The sequence below is a fragment of the Vanessa tameamea genome, chromosome 18, assembly GCF_037043105.1.
Source record: "Vanessa tameamea isolate UH-Manoa-2023 chromosome 18, ilVanTame1 primary haplotype, whole genome shotgun sequence".
In the NCBI taxonomy this organism is placed as follows: Eukaryota; Metazoa; Arthropoda; class Insecta; order Lepidoptera; family Nymphalidae; genus Vanessa; species Vanessa tameamea.
In genome coordinates this window covers 7,748,390-7,770,856 of record NC_087326.1, presented here as the reverse complement: position 1 = coordinate 7,770,856, position 22,467 = coordinate 7,748,390, and the positions used below count along the sequence as shown (strand labels likewise).

The following is a 22,467-nucleotide window of genomic DNA, read 5'->3' as shown; positions in this document are numbered from 1 at the left end:
CTATAAACTATTTTCGTTGCGCAATCAAAATCCATTCAATATCAGATTGACGCACCTACTTTTCGATAAGAATATTTTTTTTCAGATTTTTATAATATCTCGTATAATCAGTGTCTATCGCCCTAAGCCCTGCCGACTGTTATCAGTGTAATGCGTATTATTTAATTAGATTTTATTTTGAGAGATAATTACTTAATTTGAAGGACTATGTTAAACACTCTTCGCGTTTAAATGTTGCCAGGACAACAGATAAATTATATTGTTTATCATTAATTTTTCGTGATTGCAATGTTTCACTTTTTGAGAATATAGTCACGAATGTTTTCCACAATTAATTCAATCAAGTTAATAGGTTTACTTTTGTTTGTCTGCCTTGTACCTAATCTAAGTTTTATTAACAAACTTATATTTATTAACTGGTGTGAAGGTTGTTTGCGTTATATAATTAATTATTCGAATATCAATTAGGAACTTGAATTTCTTACAACTATTATATCTATATGGTTTTTGTATTAGATCAACAATAATAAATAGGATGTTAATGGCTTGGCTCTTAATTTTTTTTAGCCTTCGTAATAAATTGTTTAGTAAAATTAAAAATAAAATTAATCTGAATGATAATTAAAATTAGTCAACGGCCACCAATGACGCAATAAGCGTTCAGTATCTATTGGGATTAGTTACTTTGACTTTATCTTTAATATTTTTAATCTGATCGGTTCTCTTTAGTTTATTTCATTGATCTCAAATATACCGTCACCAATTTTTAACATTCAAACGACTAGTTTTAAAAATGATGACTATACTTATTATTTACGTCATACAAATTAATAATTAATTTTCCTTCTGATTTGAACTGAGAAATACTCAATCGAATTATTCCATGTAGGTAATGCGGAAAATCCCATAGGAACTAAATTCAATTGAATTCATACAATTGATATAAAGTTTTATTTCATTAACGCCTATTATCATCATCATCCTCCTGCCCTTATCCCAATTTTACTTGGGGTCGGCGCAGCATGTCTTCTTCTTCCATACTTCTCTGTTGGACGTCATCTCACAAGTAACATTCTTTCTAATCATATCGTCTTTCATACAATCCATCCATCGTTTCTTGGGTCGTCCCCTACCTCTATTTCCATCCACATCCATTCTCAAAATCTTTCTCACAACATGGTTCTCATTCCTCCGCATAACATGCCCATACCAAGGCAGCCGGTTTCCAGATAGCTTCTCGGTTATCGATGCCACTTTCAAACTTCCTCTTATGTACTCATTCCTTACTCTATTCATTCGCGTAACACCACACATTCCTCTCAGCATTCTCATCTCCGCCACATGCAATTGTCTTTCAGTCATCCCTTTTATAGCCCAACACTCTGATCCATATAGAATAGCAGGTCTGACCATGGTCTTATAGATCTTCCCCTTAAGTTTAAGGGGAATACGGCGGTCACAAATTGTTCCCGTAACCTGCCGCCATTTCATCCACCCAGTGTTAATCCTGTGCTTCACCGTTCGATCTATTTCGCCATCGCCTTGAAGCCTATTAATGGATTATTAATATCAGTCTAACGTGTAATGTTGTGCCGTAGCTTTCTCCAATCACAGGAGGAGGAAAAACAAATAAACAATTTTGACCATGAATTTATGAGATATCATTGGTCGAAATCTTAAATTAAAATTATGGTCGTCATTAGGGATTCGTGAAAAACTGTCGTTTAGAATTTCGGAGAATTATTTTTTCGTAACTCTAGAAATTTTATTTTAGTTGAATAAAAGTAGTTAAATGTTATAATGTTTTATTATTAATCAAGGACTGCTTGTAGTCCATACACAGCACAGCTATTAGCAATTTGCTTGGAATATGTAAATTTAAGATTTGTTTATCTCTGCATTTTGATTGGAATAGTCTGTACTGCCTAACATTAATTACGATATAATTTAAGCGAAATAATTTAAATAAAATTTTATAGCTCTGAAGTTTAAATGGTGATACAAGTATTTTATTCACCTATTTATATAATCTCAATAAACTCTTAGAGTAAACATTAAGATTATGATTATATAAATCCTTTTCGATTTGAGAATGTTTTATAAAATAATGTAATTTATTAGTTTAAGAAATAATGCTTATTAATGTTGGATGTAAACACATCTATCATTTAGATAACGATATGATAAGACGTATTTCATTATTTCAGTAAATTGAAAAAAATATTACTCAAAACAGGTATTTATCTAAATCAGCAATAATATTATGCGATCAAAAATCTATAACATTTTTATCGCAGTTTTATTTAACATTATTATTCTTTTTGTAAATCGAATTCAGCGTCGTCTATCTTGCTCATATCTTTTAAACTCCAGTTGCTATGATAAAAATGGAATTATATCAAAAATAAAACGACATTAAGCAAATATGATAAAAACCTTTTAGTTACCTACTTACGCAATTAACATGTGAATGTCTGAGCCACGAACCTGTATTGTAAGTTTGCGTTGTGTTGATGCATTGTGCATCTTCATTAGGCAGTCTAGTCAAGGGCATAGCGTACGGGTGATTGATATGTTTCTCCCACATATACGGTCCCGGCAGCATATATTCCGGTGCTGGGTAATACCTGCCGCAAATATCTTGGGATGCCGCCATCTCACCGAGCACTGGCATCTTCCGGCACACGCCACACAAGTGTAACCACTCTCAACTTTTATCAGGCACTGAACGACGGGTCACTATTCGGCGATTGATAGCGCCATTCGATAAACACGATTTAAGTCAGCAGGTAATCGAATTTATTCCAATTAAACACTGGATTAATTGTTATCAGTCGTAACTAGAACTCTTTCGGCCACTATGTGACTTGGACAGTCGCGCAAATATTAGCCAATAACGTTTCCCTGATAAATTTTATTGTTTTTATCGCGCGATATATTCGATGTTTACTTAGGTCAAACGGGTGACCGTTAATAATGATTGACACGACCTTCCTTGAACGCGGCTAAGCGTCAACTAACTATGTGATGTGGTCACCTAAACTACGTTTTAATTAGTGCAAATCTGCTGAGACTGCAACTGGGGTATTGCATATGAACGGGTCAGTTAATGTCTGGTCAGCGTTGAGGAGTCGCACTGACTCACGCGTTATCGGAAATGCAGCGGATGTGGAGTCGAATGTACGGGTAGCGAGGACTCACTCGGCAGCAGCTGATGAACATTTTTAACCATATAGAGAATGTTATGTTTCCGACCGGATGACTAATTGATTGTCGCGCACATTCGCTTTGTTCCTTTGTCATGTGTTTCGAATTTTATTTAGGTTTTAAAATTATAAACTTTTATCAGTTCCATGTAAAAAAAATCGCCTGGGTGTATAGCTTCACATATTTAAAATATAAATTATATATCCTCTACTTAATATGTCGGTTTCGCTTAATGTTATTACTTAAAATCCACCAAAAAGTTATAATTTATAAGGTTGTATAACGTATTTAAAACTACCCTAACATTTTCAAATAATCATATGTTCATTTGTAATTCCGTTACGGCGATAGCGAGATAATTACGGTAAAGTGATATTTACTTAAATACGTCAATAATACATACGACTAATTAGTAGTGTTGATATTTTCCCTCACAGGAACCAGATATGCCATGTGTCCGTCGAGATAAAACCAGCTCATCAGAATAATTCTGCCTAATAGCCTATAACTTTTGTTCGGCTGTTTTAGTATGAAAGCTAGAAGAGTAAAGTAAATAATTTATATTTGTATTTGTATATTGTAATAAAAAGAATAGGAGAAAATTTGCGTTGTATTTGTAGTTTACGGGAACATATATTTGCAAACAGCAATGGCTATTTTCAAAAATATATTTTTTAATGATTATACGGTAATTTTTTCAAAGTTAAGGTTCATTAATGTTCATTTTAAAATTCATATTTGATTACTGGTTTTGTATTATATTTTATTACCGACCGAGTTTCAACACAGAAACTAGGCATAATAAGTCTGTTTATAATATGTTTATCGACAGACTTTTTTTTATTGTTTCAATCTATTAACGAGCTTAAGTCTATCAAATAAAGGAAACAACAGGGACATTTAAAGGGTACTGATTTATTAATACATAAAATTACACACTTCTGAATGGGAAGGTAACTGTGAATTTAATGTTATTGTTTACGAATTTAAATAGAATGCACAAATGTATTTATATTAACACATTTATTTTTATCATTTTATTCAAACTAAAATGTTTATTTGAGACTTATCCGTACCACAGATAATAAACGAGCTGGTAAATCTGTAATCATAATGACTTAATTAACGCTATTCAAATAATATAAACAAATGACTAATAATTGTTATGGAAATGTTCGTTTTAGTAGATATGTAATTATCCAGGGTTATTGGTAATTCAACGTATTCCCGTTAGGAGGTGAAAAGTGAAGCATATTTGAGTTATCGCGTTTTTTAGACTTTTTCAAAATAAGTCAAAAATGCAACTTCAAAAACTTATTAAAAAAAAAAAGTATCATTTAAAATCTATTTTTTTCTTCTGATTTATAAAAAGGATTAAACGCTGGTTATTTTTCAATATTTAAACAATAATTATCGGTCCAAATTTAAAAATGCGAGACGGAAAACGATATTATTTCAATTTTTTTTTTCCCTCAAATATGCCTGAAAAACAAAAAATACATTATGAAACTTATTCTGCAGATAATTATTGTTTAAATGTTGAAAAATATCGTGTTTAATCGTTTTTATAAATCAGAAGAAAAAAATAGATTTTAATTGATACTTTTTTTAAATAAATTTTTGAAGTTGCATTTTTGACTTATTTTGAAAAAATCTTAAAAACGCGATAACTCAAAAATGGTTCACTTTTGCATAATGCATATGAGGGTTAAAATTATCGCAAATAGTCACCCCTATTACCTCCTAACGGGAATACGTCGAATTATCAATAACCCTGTATATTATATTTACATTTTTAAATAAGTTATTTGTATTTCGAATTAATTAAGAATCATTTATCTAAATTAATTTATTTAACTACGAATAGAAATACGTCATTAACTTCATCTTACTTCTCGAACAGTATATAAATTAAAATAAATATTTTTAAAAGGATACATCAAATGCACAAATAATCTAAGGGTTTTTTTTAAATTATGGACAGAATGAAGATATTAATAATTATTAATTAAATCCGCCGAGATGGCCCAGTGGTGTGCATCTTAACCGATGATTTCGGGTTCAAACCCAGGCAAGCACCACTGAATTTTCATGTGCTTAATTTGTGTTTATAATTCATTCATCGTGCTCGGCAGTGAAGGAAAACATCGTGAGGAAACGTGCATGTGTCTAAATTCAACGAAATTCTGCCACATGTGTATTCCACCAACCCGCATTGGAGCAGCGTGGTGGATTATGCTCCAAAACCTTCTCCTCAAAGGGAGAGGAGGCTTTAATCCAGCAGTGGGAAATTTACAGGCTGTTAATGTAAAATGTATGTAATGTATAAATTAAATAAAAATTCAAACGGTCATATAAATAAATATAATAATCCAGTCTTTACTGGTTTCAAAGTCAATGAATCTCCTTAGATGATCAATACGTGAATAGAGTCCATAGAATCTCTAACAAATTACTGAAATCTGAATAGAATCAAAGTATGTGACGTATGTAGCACGAATACTTAAAAATAAAATGACTACGTAAATGATCTTGATATATTATACAGTAATTATATAAAAATACGCTGTCCCAAATCTATTATTATTATTTATTATATATACTAATATTATAAATGTGAAAGTAACTCTGGTCTGTTACCTCTTCACGCCTAAGCCTATTGGATTAAATCTAGTGTAGAGTCCCGGGGAAAGATATACTACTTTCTTCAATTCGACTCTCCACAGGGTAAAATTGACGGACTGACAGTTTATCTGCTATGGGTGAAGTTTTAAAAATATCGCGCGAGTTGAGCATTAAGTTTAAATAGGTAATTAAGTTATCGCTTTATAAAACTAAGCATTTGATCAGTGTATCGTGTATTCGAAGAATAGTAGAATATTTTGACACCAGCAAAAGTTTTGATCAATTTTTGATGGAATTCGTTCATAATTTAGTCGGAACATTTGATCAATACTCACAGTAGTTATATATAAGTTTGTTAAATATAATTTATGTAATACTATCTACCCACACACAGGTGGAATAGTCTACATAGGATATTTATATTGAAATGTATATTTCGATTATAAATCTATTGATTTAAACGGTGCACGCCAGTAAGTACTCGTCATGACTTTTTCCGACATCTTCAATAATCATCGTCATATTTCAGCCAATTAACTAAACACCTTAATTAATTATACACCTAAACCACGTGGATCACTCCATTAGTAAAAACTGTATGAAAACCAAAAATGTGTTTAGTATATTTCGAGTTTATCGCTTGCAGACAGACAGACAGCCAGACACAGCGGCGGGGAGTTTGTTTGATTCATAGATAGACGAGGAACAATAAAATAATCCTGCTATATTTAATAACTGAATTTTCTTTATAAAATAAATTATCAGCTCCATCTTATACATTTTTTTCAAATATAAATAGACTAAAACAAACAGTTTAGTATTATAACTATTAAAAGTGTTATTGAATTCCGAAATACATAACAGAATACTTGAAGAAGTATACGGGTTACGTTTTTGAATATGGAATACTCAGGAGATCTAGTATCTATAGGTAGGTGTTATGTAATTTTTGAACAGCAACATAGAGCGTGAATAGGCAGCGAGTAAACATCCCGCTATCTCGAGTGAGGTCGGGGGTCAGCGATGTCTTGATACTGGTCGCTTCCACGCATTACCCTCGATTCACAAGATTCCCCTTAATATTCTGTTGACCTAATATATTGTCACAGTGTATCGTCGACGCGCCTATGATTTTGCTTATCAATATTTTTGTTTGACGACTTACAATACATCTCGTGACAACGAACTGGTACATAAACACTGTTATCGGTAATTTCTTATTCACTAGTGAGCCATTTAAGTGTTCACAAAACGTGTTATAGTTTAACTCGTTCCTATAAATGAGATCACTTTGAAGTATGGATTTTTCTTTAACTAAGACTGAATAAGGAGTTTATCGGCTACGCTTGGAATATCAAAATAAATCAAAACATAACCTGATAGTATTTATAAACATAACATATATTAATATATATTATAAATGCGAAACTGCCTGTTGACAAACGGCCAAACCACTGCACTGGATTTGCTAAAATTATTTAATATGAAGCAAGTTTTAACCCCAAGAAACACATAGGTTACTTTTTATGCCCATCAGGCGGGTAAACGCGTTAAACGTTAGGTAGGTACCCCATGGGTTTTATAAAGCCTAAACTTTCTCCATAAGTGGGCAACCGCAAAAATATTTATTTTGAAATGAAACTGATAGATCTTGAGGTACGAGCGCGTTCTAAAAACAAAATAAAATAACGGTTTATTCAGCTTTATATATTTCAATATTATATAAATAAGCATAGAATAAGGATGCATATCTCAGGATATTGTGTTTAAATCCGGAGGGGGAGTAAATTATTTCAATTTGGAAATTTTTACAATTCTTTAGAAGTATGCTAGCCGTTGGTCCTGCACCTGAAGACTCTCCAATCTAGTCGGATTGCCATTCCATCGATGAGAGTGGGGATTATTATGTTTGCGTTTGTTTGCTTATATAACGTAATATCATATGCAGACGGCTAGACTCCATTGAGAATGGCTGTCGTGGCCAAATTCGGTCAACTTCATTTTACTAGATTACGACACAAAACAATTGAACCAGTATTTTTCACAACGAACCATTAAGAGTTAAAAGCATATTTACTTAGTATGGATGTCCAACATATATAATATGTACTTAATACTTATATTTAATTAAGTCAACACAAAAGATTTAATATGAGTACCGGTTAGTGCTTTTAATAATATTAAAAAATTGTAACAATATTTGGAGATAGCAGTCATAATAGTGTTTATGATAAAAAGCTTTAATTAGATATTGTATAGCTTACAGCTTCTAGGTGGTTTGGATATATTTCATATATTGAAATTATTGGAAATCAAAAAGTCATAGAAAAAATTATATGTAAAATAAAATTAAGTATCTATGTATATGAATATTTAATTTAGAAAATTATACAAAAGGGAACACTGCAACTCGTAAAAAATATTAGATAACTACTAAAATACATAGTTGATTAGTCTAGGGACAATTTGCATTCCGAACCAACTGGTAAGTTTACTTTTAATTGCTATGATAATAACCTTATAAAATTATTCAAAAGCGCCTGTAACCTTGTAAGAGCCGACATAAAGTATATTGATTTTTACTATTCCTTTGTTAGTTTTAAAGTAAAAGATCTGTACAAAGTACAAAATTATCAGCTTTTATCGCTGTCAAAATAGTTAACAGATATCCCGCGTATTAATAGTTTAGTAAATCGTTCGTTTCTATTTTATGTTTGTATCTATGACATGTTTAAATAAATTGGAAATTACATGATATCTCTGGGCTAGATAATAAAGGGCAGTGGCGTGCGTCTCATACACTAACAATCACTTTATCACAATAAGTTCATTGAGTAATCTTATATTAGTTAGTAGTTTATAAAATAGTATTACATTTAGTTGTATATTTCTTCTATTCGTTTGACTTCTTTACTGTGATTTAAAAAAAAAAAAGAACTGTATTTAATAGAGTCATAATTATATAATATAATATGTCTCTGAGACTTTTAATTCTCTCTTAAAAACATGACTACATCCAGTTTATATTGTGTAAATGAAATACAATTTATTTGGTTTTCAATCCAAATCAAAACACACTTTATTCAAGTACGATTTAACAATCATTTTTGAATCGTCATTTTACAGAACTATAGTAAAAGTGAAGCTACCGCAGATTCGGAATGTACATTTTACAGAAACACAAAGTTATATTAGTTAAATACAATTATATATAATATACAATAACAAATATCTATTATATAGGTAATCTAGTGTGGAATATCCCTTTTGATTTTGATTAACCAACCACCGAGATGACCATTTCTGATAAAATACCAAATGAAACATTTTTTTCTAAAACAATAAATATACTTATATTATGACTTATACTTTTTATAAGATATTTCATCATTTAAACATGTATCATATAATATATTTTAAGGACACCGAGTTACGTATTTATTATTTAGATATAATTAAAGCCCTTAAAACGAAAATAATACATAAGATACGGAAACGTTAAGGTCATTGTGTATAATTTAATCAATTGAAGGTAACCTCATAGGAATGAATGTTATTTTTATTCATTAATGTATCGTATGGTATTGGTGTCTGAAATAAAATATAAAATAAGCGTGAAGTCTTTGACAATTACGAGTTTGTTAATACGTGTAATATATTACACGTATTAACAAACTCGTATATATTACACGTATTAATATAACAAACACAGAACAAATATACACGTGTCAGCGTGTCACTTTTATTTGTTTAAACTTTGGTAGCCTTTGTAACAAATACCGAACGGCAATGAATCCCATTTTAAGTAAAACATGAGGTATTACAATGAAAATATTTTATTTCGTGTAATATATTTACTGTTGCCAAGGTTGGCAGCTGCGTATTTAATGAGGGCGAATCGGTTAATTTAATATTTCTTAGTGTTGTCTATGAAAAGTGACTCAGCATGTATTAAACCCTTATTATATATTTTCTTTTTGTGATTTCAGATATTTATTTGAATAATAGTCCGACTATCTCAGAAAACATATTATCTTAACACCATGTTATGTTAGTTAATTTATACAACTTACAATACCTATAAAAAAAATTGACATTATATTTAAATTTGATTAGAGTGACGTAGAAAACGCACAGATAATGAACACCTATACATATGTAATGATTCAATGACGTATTATTACCCTCAGCCTTGACATCTATGAACAGGTATTGTTTGAGGAAAATTAGTTGATTTTGTAAATACATAAGAAAACAAAAACCGACAATGATCATTCCAAAAAAGTTTATATTATTTTGTAACCACTTTGTTTTTAATTGTGATTGTTATTCAATATTTTTTTAAATTACAACTCTATTTAAATTTAGAATACATAAGAATTTTTTTTTTACTCAAATCATTTAAAAGTTTTAGGCAGATGGTTTGCAAACAAAACGGTATTGAAAAATAATAATGTCTATGAAATTTAAATTTAAATATTTTTTTTTGCCAATGACAGTAAGCACCAAAACTATATGAAGACAATGCTTTTGGAATATGTAATAATGGTGCCTCAATTCCAGACGCATTATTAAGGCGTTTAACTCCCAGATTACCTTAACTTACCATTGCTCATCGAGTAGTAAGATTCAATTACGCACGATATGATGATACGTATAATGGAGTGCTCTTCACTAACGCATCCTGTTTTTGAGTCAAAATTTTTCGTAGATTTGTGCCTGCCTGACTGCATTAGGGATTATATTAGGCCTGATATTTTGTCCTACAACCCAGACATATATTTTATTATGATAGTCGACCTACCTCTTTTTAATAAATACTTACCTTTTTTAAAACAAGTTGTGTATTTTTAAAACCGGACATAAAAAATATTATTCTTATAAAAGTTTATTATTCCGCCTTAATAACCTTGTTTACACTGCACGATTGCATGCACTTACAAAAAGCCTAACAAAAACCTGTGTCTTTTGTCGTGCACAAGTTGCAGAGAACCGGACTCATAAATATTACATACAACTATAAAGAACAATACAATATGTCAAACAGACTGATAGAAATCTCTTATAATGCACTTCGTAATAGTTTTGGAACAAGATAGAGATGTTAAATTCGAAGTTCTAGAAGCTTCTAGTCAGAATTCTCGCTAGGTTTTAACCCGACTTAATGTTAAGATACATCTGGAGGATAATTATTCCAGTACCTACGAGGGCTGAAAGGTGTTTTTTAAACAAATGTAATTTTACGTCTTATATTGATAACACAATGAAAACGAACCATTTATGATTAATATATCATTATTTATAATAAAAAAAATATGGCACTTGACTACTTTATTATTAATTCCGATAATATTTCGTCGACATTCAAAACACAATTTTTTCGCAAATTCATAGTGAATATCATAGATTAATCAAGTTCTCGACTATCTATACTAATATCGTGTCAATTTGATGTCAAATGTTGTTTATTTGGCTTTTTTCCTGTTATGGTTGGAATAGAGTATAAGTTCTGCTTTGTTCAACAATGTTAGTTTCAATCGTAATATATTATTATAAATACCTCAATAATAACGCAATTCATTGTACATATATATATGCTTATGTTAGAAAGAGGTAATACTCTTTTATTTTGTACGCAAATGATTAATCTCTGAATACGATTCTGAATTTTCTTTTACAGATAGGAACGTATAGCCTATTCCAATCGAAATGACAGATAATGAAACCATACATTTACATATTCAATTTAATTTGCTTTAGTTCGAGATATCAATAGTCATCAAATCAAGATATTCGCGAGTGAAACTGCCGGACGTAGCTATTATTAATCAAAGTAATTTACGTCATTTTGAGATTCTAATCCGGATAAAAAAAGTCATATAAGTACGTTCAAAAAGTTAAGTAACAGTTTGAATAGGCTCACTACTGGGTTAACGCCTCCTCTGTATTTGAAGAGATGGTTGGAGCTTTTTCTACTTCGCTGATACAATGCGGAGTGGTTGATAAAAACGTGGAAGGAAACCTCACGAGGTTTTCCTTTATCACCAAGCACTAGACGAATTATGAATACAAATTAATCACATTAAAATTTTGTGATGTAGCTTGGATTTGAACCAGCAATCATCGGTTAAGATTCTTATGCTCTAACCACTGGGCCGTCATAGTCAAAGTATTATATGAAAAACCAATTTATATTGAGCTGTAACTTCATACAAAATTTCAACAAAAATTCAAATTACATTCGTTTCTATGTGTGTATTGGAATAATTTGATATATTTTCAATATAAAAGGGATACTATGTAATATTAGTCTAGAAGATTTGTGTAAATGAAGAAAAATATTCAACTAACTTTATCATATATATTAATAATATAAAGAGGAGAGATTTTTTTGTTAGAAATCGATAAACTTTGAAACGATTTAAATAATTCTTTGACCACCTGAGAGCTTTTATATCCAGAAGTAGCACAGGTTATATCAGTGATTGCAATATTTTATTACCTTTAGTGCGTGGCACATTTAAAAAACGAATACTAATTATACCTCGTATTTCAATATAAACGTTTAATGTTCTAGTCCGTTTATTCTGCCCGCGCGAAGCCGGGTTGGACAGCTAGTTTATATACAATAAGGTTACGTGTTTTTTCGTAGCGGGTAGGTTTTATTTTCATATTCGTAACGCAGAAATACGGTGGCAACCTTTATTAATTTACTTAAGGTTACAAAAAAGAAATCATTTTTTGTTCACAGTTGCACTTTACTCCTTAATATGGAATTGTCAAACTGATTTCTGTTCATTAGTTGACTACAAGTATTAATATTGTATTAGCAATAATAATAATAATATTTGCATCGATTTCATATGAATTTACCACGTTGCGTATAGCCATTGATAATGACTTGCAAAACTCGATGCATCAAAGCTTTTGCTAGTATTCAATGTGTGCGTGCTCTTCAATTACACAGATACGAGAGTTCAAAGTCCATCCGTTAGGTTCAATTTTGCAAAACATTGCAATACTTACTAAACACATTTCATTCTTTGACTTTGTTTGTATAAAATTATAATATGATAATAAGTACATATCTAAGCTGAAAAGTCAAATGTGATAGCCCAATTTTTCTTAACTTTTGTCACGTCTACGTGACATCTGCTCTCCTGTTTTATCCCGGACGTCTTTGTCATTCAGTTCACGAGTTATCACATCATTTTTAATAACACGTCGCATATAGAACATTTGTAATAAAAGGTAGGTAGGAAGACTATCAATAAAATAACGTAACGACCCCCGCGGGGGCATTGGGCTCAGCAATAACATTTAACGCGAATGAAACTGCTCGGAGTGGCAGTATTGTACATATTAGTAACTTCTTTTTATTTAAAACAGAGCTAATAATACTATAAAAATCCTTGTATGATTATCATCATCATCATCATCTTTCTTCAAGCTGTAAGGTTCGGAAGTTGTTACTTTTAGGTAATATCGTAATCAAAAAATTCTAACTTTCCTTATATATTACATGTCGAGTTATTACCTTATATCTTATACTACATACTGACAGCTGAATTTATGTATAAATTTTATTATTATAGAGGACTTTGCCCGATGAGACATGAAAATTGATACTTACTAAGCAATTAATTATTGTTAAGTTTTTAACAAGAAAACGATATCTCTTTATTTCAAGAATTGTTCATAGATATATTATTAGTAGTTATTTTTTTTTCTAAATTTACCCTGTTCTGTTCATTTATAAATCATTTCGTTTTGAAAGCTAAATATATTAATTCCTCTGATTTTAAATGAACGAATTGACAAACATGTACTTACATATATTGATTGATATTAGATAATGCAAAGCATGCGTTGCAGTGATTACGTTTTTTTATAGACAATTATTCGATAGCATACGCTTCGCTCGCCACATTTTGCTCGCTACTACAATTTCAGAAAACTTTGGAAGTAACAAATATTCAAAGTTTTTTAGTATCGAATGGTCGATGTCTGAACGCACATACCTATTACGAAAAATACAAACAATACTTTTCTGTTACATATTGTATTTATTTATTTTATTTGTAACCCTAATTAATACATCTATTACGTTGTTATTATGATATAAAACGTTTGGTTATTATGATATGGTAGCTCGTATTATATAATGTCATAAAGGGTTCTAATTTTTCAGATTTTCGTTTAAATAAAAAAACGACACATTGCGTTCAGCGAGGGGACTGCAGATACCATGTTTTATATTTAGCTGTGGTGTTAAATTTATTAACTTTCACGAATCATTAAAACGTTCTAAATGCATTCATTACCTACTTTTAATGTAATTTACGAGTTATTGTCTAGAAAAGCGCACGTTTTCGTAACCAAAATGTCACTAAACAAAAGTATTGCCAAATGAAGTATAGTAATATTTATTTAAACGTTTTATTTAAAAAAAAAACAAATATAATTTAAATTTCGTAAGTAACCTAAATATTTTTGTATAGCAACATAATATGTTAAAATCTTATCTCATGTTTGTTTATGCATCTCAAATATGATAAAGATTAAAATAAACATGAATTAAGAAAAATCTCTTTGTTTAATAATTCATTAATATTCATATTTTGCTATACAGCATTATGTATACTCAAATAAATAAATGTAGTTTTAATTTAAAGCTGTAGTTAGGTTAATAGAACTAATGTTGGAATAATGATGTCATTATTCCAACATTAGTTCTATTCCTAGTATTCTTAATTATTTTACTAAGTACATTTTTAAATTTACATTTAGATTGGTTCTCGTACAGAAAAATGTTTCAATTGATTGAAGTTTCATTTGAGTGAAATCTTTAAATTAAGCAAGTAGCCATCGTCTTTGTGTTATTTATTATATTACTGCCTTTAAACATAACTTATTAGATGCCTACTTAACATAATATAACATGACAGAGACCAGCTTTGCTATAAATTATGCTATAAAGTATAAATGCATAAAACACTAAACACAAATTTAAAGGCTTGTACATATCTGCTTGAATAAAGGAACTTTTTGAGTTACTTTATATTCCACCATGCAGTACCAGTGGTTATTGGATACACATGTGGTAGATTTTCATCAGAATCATGCTAATTTCATAATAATGTTTTCTTTCACTATTAAAATAAAATATGTATTAAAAAACACAATCTGCAAATTAAATATTCAAATATATATATTTCATGTCAATGTTTTAGTGATTGTATATTATTTAAGTGACAACATTATTACTCTTTTTTTTTTAATGATATAGATAGATAGGCAAAGACATTGCCTTTGTAAGAAATATTTCATTCCTTATATCACAAATGCACCACAAACCTTGGGAGCTAAAATGTTATGTCCCTTGCGCCTGTAATTACACTGTTTTAATCACCCTTCAAACTAGAATAAAACTAAACTAATTGCTGATTGGAGGTAAAATATATGATAAGTAGCTGGATCTTACCCAATAGGCTTGCACTAAGCGCCTTAATAATTCTTTGGGAGTTTATTAATTTATAATAAATATATAATATATAATTACCTATAAATTCACATTTTCATGACACTGTTTTATTGTTCTAAGAAAATAAAATATAGAAAACAATGTGAGATTTTCAATTAAATTGCTCCATATCACTTTGCATTTAATGTATTGTGATCAATTGCTAGTTCTAGTTACAGAGATGCAATTGATACTAATTATTGTGTCCTTAACCATTTCAGCATGCCTCAAAGACTACAATTAATACAAAGTACATGGTAAATATATATAAAACATTGTTCTTACTACTTGTAACATTCCAATTATATTAAATAATAAAGCTGTATTCTTAACAACATTATTAATATATCACAATATTTTAACTCAACTTATAAAGTTCAGTATAGTTTTGTTTATTACTACATGAAATTTTGTAAAATGTTTCATAGGTTAGTTAAGAGTAATTTATGTTGTAACAGTTATAAATAATAATGTCCTACAGCTAAATCTTTTGTCCATAGATCTTTACCATCTGTTAAAATTATTTACCTTACTTACTACTAGAGCACAAGTCATCAGATTTACCTTATAATCTTCCCTTGAATTAAGTTAAAGTATAATTTTAAGTGAGTTTATTTTAATTTAATATCCAAAAGTAAATCAATATTTTACTTTTTTCATAAATATTGTATACAATGTTTACGTATAATTTAAATGTATCTTATACTTGAATTCAGACAATAATTATGAAATATTAAGAACAAATCATATATATATATGTTAAACTAATCATAATAATAACAATATTATTTTAATTCTTAGAATATCTATATTGTGTTGACAATTTCTGTGATATAATTGTATTACTGACAGATGGGGATACATATATAAAACAAATGATTAAGTTTCTGGTAAATAAAAAAAAATCTTTAAACAAAATACATTGCATATACATAATGAGTATTTGATTAAATTTTACTGTTAGTATGGCAGATATTCAGTATTTTTATAAAAATATTATATTGTATGACTATAAGTGATAGATTTACTAGTACCAGTTACATCATATTAACAGAATAGGTTTAATTAATGCTACATAATATATATAATTACAGATAGTTGCATAAGACTCTGATAAATAAACATTCTATTCACAAGAGGTCAAATCTGTACTAATAGAAGCTCCGCGATTAAAAATTTAAATAAGGACCTTCCCAGTTATGTTGCAAACACGTTGCTATACGATGAACTACGTATACATAAAAGTGAGGGAAACATTCAGAGAGATCTGAAACCAGCGATGTCGATGGATATGTTAAATGTAACTCGTTCCAACGAAGTAATTGTAAAATTTTCCATTAGAACATGTATGTGTTGAAAAGGAAATGCACGAATCATTAATTGACATAAGATAATTGACTTGTTTACGTCGTGGATACAAAAATATATGCAAACTTACCTTCGTCGCATAATCCCATATTCAAACGGATGTTTTGATGTCCACAAACTGTACTGTGATGATAAATTCAATATTTACTATTACTAAACAATACTAGTAAGACATTTAAGATACATAAGTTTTAGATTGGCAGAAATGACAATTCATATTTGACATCGTCAAAGTGACAAACGGAAAGAATGAATGAATGATTATAATTAAATATAGATAGTTAAGGTGCTGCCATCTATCAATCCGTAATACAATACAATTTGTGTTATTTAAATGTAGAGGGCAGTGTGGTGCAAAAAAAGTAGTTTTTTATTGTATTAAACAAGCTGTACGCTGCTGCCTGCTATATAATGAATAAAAATACGAATGGCAGAAATTCCATTTGAACCATTGCAAATTGAGTGGATTTGACTATCATTATATAATAAATTTTTATTTTTTATTTTGTTGTCAAGTCTAATCCTCCTATAGAAGTATTATTGTTCTGCTTTCTACGGTCAAATTATGAAGGTAGTTTCAAAATTCTAAGTCTAAGTCATGTGTTTATTCCATAACCAGATATTTTAAAAATAAAATGATTATTCGAAATCTAATTAAAAAATTCATGCAACTGAGTCTAAGTGAATTCAGTGATTAGAATACGTGAATATTATTCGAAAATTCGAGCACGAATCCGGACAAACTGATTTTACCCGCATTGGAGTAAACCATCTTGATAAGAAGTGGCTTTTTAAAAGAATTTTGGAGCTAAGATCTCAGCCGTGGGAAATTTACAGACTGTTACTTGTTACTGTTCACTGTTATTACTGTTTATATATTATATCACTTGATCTATTAAATAAATAAAAAACCTCGTTGGTCTAGTGGTTAGATATAAGGTTATAGATCCCAAGGTCCTGGATGCAAATCCCAGTTCGGTTAAAAGTAATTCGGTAGTTGTCAGGTTGTTCAGTTAAAGTTTTTTCAATAGTAGCTCGGAATCTGGAAGTTGGAAGTGAGTACACTCAAATGCCTCGAAAAGTACGTAGAGCAGGTGGACCTGCGCCTAAGCTCTTTCGAAGCTCGTGTTGGATTTTCCTTTCCAACAGGCTATGAGACTGAGGGAACAGAAAGCGCGCCTGCGTTTTCGTACACAACACACGTCTCTCTTGAGATTGGTTTGACCAAAATCGGTCAGGACGACATTAACACATTATAACAGGCCTATTTGAATAAAAACAGGAACATTTCTATGTCTGCGAGTTTAAGACTCGGCAAGCTCTTATAAAATATATAAAGTAACGACATTAATATTAAAACGAAACAAACGAATTAACAAAATGGATTTATGAAACGAAACGAAACAAACGAATTAACATACTACTTGTATATGGTAATATTATATAATTTAATCAAGCATCATTGTTTTTTTAGTATCGAAGACAGATTATATTTTTTGTAAACATACGTCATGGCTAAGACAACCGTGGCGTTTTTAGACATTTTATTTGTGTCAAGTTCGTCTAGTATACAGCAATAGAAACGAAAATAAAACGAGATAAACTCAGTCAAAGTATGTAAATAAAACTGATTTATTATTCCAATATACATCCAGTACGATCCAGTATTATATGATTATGACGATGAGTGTAAATAATAATAATAATTGAAAATAATTAATAATTTAAAACAAACTGTTTTTCTAGTAAGTTGTAGTTAATTTTTTACGCTTTATTATCATTGCCTTTATTTGGCATAGACTTTTCACCAAGAAGGGTTTATGCCAAATAACTATGCTGTAATAATTACGTATATAGTAAATAAATTATTTAATAAGACAAAAAATTCGATCCTATATCTTTATTACTGATCTAGTTATTGATATTTCTTTTAAATATTATCTATTTTATAAATATTATCTTATAATGTTATATCATTATCAAATAAATATCTGGAACATTTGCTTTTAAAACTTCCTCAATGTTTATTAAATCTATAAATTAATGAGCGCCGATTTTTAGACAACCACGTGGGTGCTCAATGCTCATGTCTATTTGAGGGCTCGTTTGAAAGGACAGAGAGTCGAGATGGCCTATTGGATGGAAGAAGCGAATTGAAATATAAGATTGCGTGTTTAAGACCTGACAAGCATTACAAATTTTCATGTGCTTATTGGAGAGGGGGCCTTAGGTCAGCAGTGGTATATTACCAGTCTGCTACTTTTATTTTACGAACAGACAGGCATTAGGACAGTCGGGTAAGATACAATTTTGATTTAATTTGGACTGAAGGCCACCCACGGAGTCAGCGCCACGGTTTAAATTATTATTAGATTTTTCAAGAAATAACTTTATACGGGAACTAGCTATACTCGATTATTTTTATTAACTTACCTAACAATTTAATGTTGCGTTCAATGAATTTAATTTATTTAAAATCAATGACGATTATTATTATCAGAGGATCTTAAATTAACTATACTATACAAACTATAATGTAACTTGACGTGGAAAATTCATCAATCATTCAGTTAATTGTCAGTGCAGTGTGTCTTGTGTACAAAATAACTTAATTATTGAATTTTCAGATACTTTGTAAACAATGATTTCAATTGTGGCTGACGCTAAACACCAAGAAAAAAGCAGTATATTCAAGAAATATAGTAAAATTTTATTTGGGTTATAGTTGTAAATAACATAGTTATTAGTTTCAAACAATATTAATCGATGGGAGGAGCCCCGCTTTGGAACTGGTGCCAAGAACGAATTGTTAAAAATCTTGTGTGTCTGCGTTCGCATCACGCGAAAATCTAAATAGGAACATTGATTAACGATAACTATATGATACCATAATCTATAGTCAACTGATCCACGTTACAGCATCGTGACAGGTCACGCTGACCGTAGGGTTCCGTAGTTGTGGAAATTACATTTGAAATACTCGGTGGGATTATTGATAATTTATGTTTTATTCAGGATATCTACCTCATAACTCATGGGTATATGTCCGTCGCCAGGAATTCAGCATCCTCATGCAATAGCCCAGTATCTCTCAATTTACTTCTCTTTTACGGGAAACATAAATTTGACAAATCATTATTATGACAACTTTGATGTGTGAAATAAAAGCTAATTATTGCAATAATAGATTAAAGCATAGACATTAAATGTCACACTCAATCTTTATTTACATAAAAATAGTTATTCAAAAATATATTTGTATCATTTTAAAAGACATGTTAAAATCAATTCAGTTTAATTATTTTCGAAGTTTTTGCAGGAAAATTGACAAACTTAATACGAGAATAATAGTCATTTAATGAATTAATGAACTTCTTCACAGTTGACCCTTATTACTGTGTAAGATTATGTAGAAATAAAATGATATTATGTTCTACGTCGTTTCCGTTAAATGTACTTATGTGTGTATTATTATTTGTGGCGTTAGTATAATTTTTAAGTAAAAAACAGTCGTTCTAGTGATTTTGAAATTCACCCTCAAAGACGATGAAATTGGATGGATATTTATGGAGTTTGCCGTTTCTGATTTAAAAAAATATGGAAATCGCTGTTTACACTTTTTTTTATAGGAGGCAAACGAGCAGGAGGCTCACCTGATGGAAAGTGATTCCTCACCGCCCATGGACATCTCCAACACCAGGGGGGTTGCAGGTGCGTTGCCGGCCTTTTAGGAAGGAGTACGCTCTTTTTTTGAAGGTTTCCAAATCGTATCGGTGCAGAAAAACCGCCGGCGTAAGCTAAGAAAATGTCTTAAAAATCGCGCTGTTGTGGATTTTCGGACATCTAGGTGGTGCAGGTGAAATTTAGAATTTTGATGAGATGTCCGAAGGCGAAATTCAGCTACCGGGATTAATCCAAACAATTCCTCGGAACATTCCCCGTGGAAGATTCGGTAGAAGATGCAGAGTGATCCAACATCTCTACGCAGAGCCAAAGGATCGAGCAGATCAAAAAGGGCTTGATCGTCGATAATTCGAGCTGCTCTACGTTGGATTCGGTCAAATGGAAGGAGCTGGTACTGGGGAGCACCCGCCCAGAGGTGAGAGCAGTACTGAGATGTGAGGCCGAATTTGCGCCTTGTATAGTCTTAGGCGATGGGCCGACGTGAAATACTGTCTTGCCTTGCTGAGCACACTGAGGTTTTTTGATGCCAATTTGGCTTTGCCTTCCAATTGACCGCGGAACTAAACGAGGCTCGAAATATTAACGCCAAGTATTCCGATACTAGCTGTGGTGCCTATGGGAATGTTCTCAAATCGTCGAGATACGACGAATGGTGTTTTTTTGGCGGTTAACGCGCAAACTTGCGTCTTTTTGGGGTTGAAGTGGACAAGATAGATGCTTATGAGTAAAAGTCAGTTTGGAAATTCATTCATCACGGATGAAATTGGGAGTGAATTTTGAACCTAAGTTAGCCATTTTTCAATGTTAAAAATATGGTAATCGGGTTGTAAGCTTGGGTTGCATCAGTAAAATATAGTATTGAAGGTTTTAGTTACGAAATGCTTAGTTATGCATGTAACTAAATGAGCAATACAAATCAATGTATTTTTTAAAGCGGCTTAGAAAACTAGAGTTGAAACTTTAACAAATTAAGACGGCTACGGCCATGCATAGGTGTTTTTTTTACTTTTTAAAAAACATTGAATGGTTTACATTTAAGAATCGAATCAGTAACGCCTTATCTTTATTTCATTCACAAATTTAATTTTAGAAGACTTATTCTATGAAAACAATTTGGTCTAAGAATATGCTATAAACGAAGATATCATTTTTATTTTGCTCCTGTTACTTATATCATCCATTTTTTACATGTTGTGCAATAAAGTTTATAAGAGTTCCGTGTTAACTATGAAACCCTTAAAACTAAAGCAATTACAATGTTACATACATCGATGTCGCCAAGAGTATTTCTGTCGTTGGCTCTCTTTGAAATACCAGTTACATGAATGAAGTGTTAAATTGTTGGGCAGTTTAATCGCATCGAATTAAATATCTCATAATAATTTTGTTATACTTGTTATATTACGATTATAAGCAGGAAATATTTATCCTTGTTCATGCAATATATTTAATTTGATTTTTATTGATTAGATTTAAATGAAACTATTAATCCTAATAAAAATAATACCAGAAAAAATCTTATATACATATTCGTGAGATATATTTACAATTCTAAGATGTAGTGTTATTTATATACTCGTATCGTATACATTAAACATTTTTGTTGTAATATTAATTTTGGGTTAACTTTAAGTTGAAATTGTTGAAAAGGAATGACTGATATGATTATGCATATTACGATACAGGATTGTAAGATAAGGGTCATGATAGTTTGTTTGTTGTTCAAAGATAAAGTCAAAATCAAAGTTAAAATCTTTATTCAATATTGAAGCTTTAAACTTGCTTATTGATTATTAAAAATCTACCACCGTCTTGCGTTTAAATATCTTAATTACTGTCGTATTATTATTGATCTGGAAGATAAAATAAATAAGAATTAGATTTGATATATTAAGAAACATAGAGTCTTCACTGTAGTCGTCGATCAAGCAAATAGTTGCATAAATTATATCTATTTCATTTTTTAGCATAATATGATCAAAAGAGGTTTGTTAAGTGTTTTATCTTTATTGCACATATAACATGAAAAAAAAATATACACAAAAAAAGCATAATTCTTT

The 22,467-nt window shown here is 30.4% G+C and overlaps 2 protein-coding genes across 5 annotated transcripts in view; one reads left to right on the top strand and one right to left on the bottom strand.

The window, feature by feature from the left end:
* LOC113399902 (alpha-amylase 2-like) overlaps nucleotides 1-22,467 on the top strand; it is a 157,235-nt gene that overhangs the window by 85,186 nt on the left and 49,582 nt on the right. The gene's annotated exons all lie outside the window — the stretch shown is intronic.
* Nucleotides 1-22,467, bottom strand: part of LOC113399910 (transcription factor HNF-4 homolog) — a 57,467-nt gene that overhangs the window by 11,187 nt on the left and 23,813 nt on the right. The window contains exon 1 of one of the 4 annotated variants that reach the window (XM_026639211.2): nucleotides 16,794-16,971. The exons of 1 other annotated variant lie outside the window; for it this stretch is intronic. In XM_026639211.2, coding sequence (XP_026494996.1) covers nucleotides 16,794-16,812 — 19 coding nt within the window. In that variant the 5' untranslated portion in view covers nucleotides 16,813-16,971. Of the gene's footprint in view, nucleotides 1-2,487; nucleotides 3,024-16,793; nucleotides 16,972-22,467 lie in introns of those variants that run through there. 2 more of the 4 variants (XM_026639196.2, XM_026639188.2) reach the window with 2 other exon arrangements.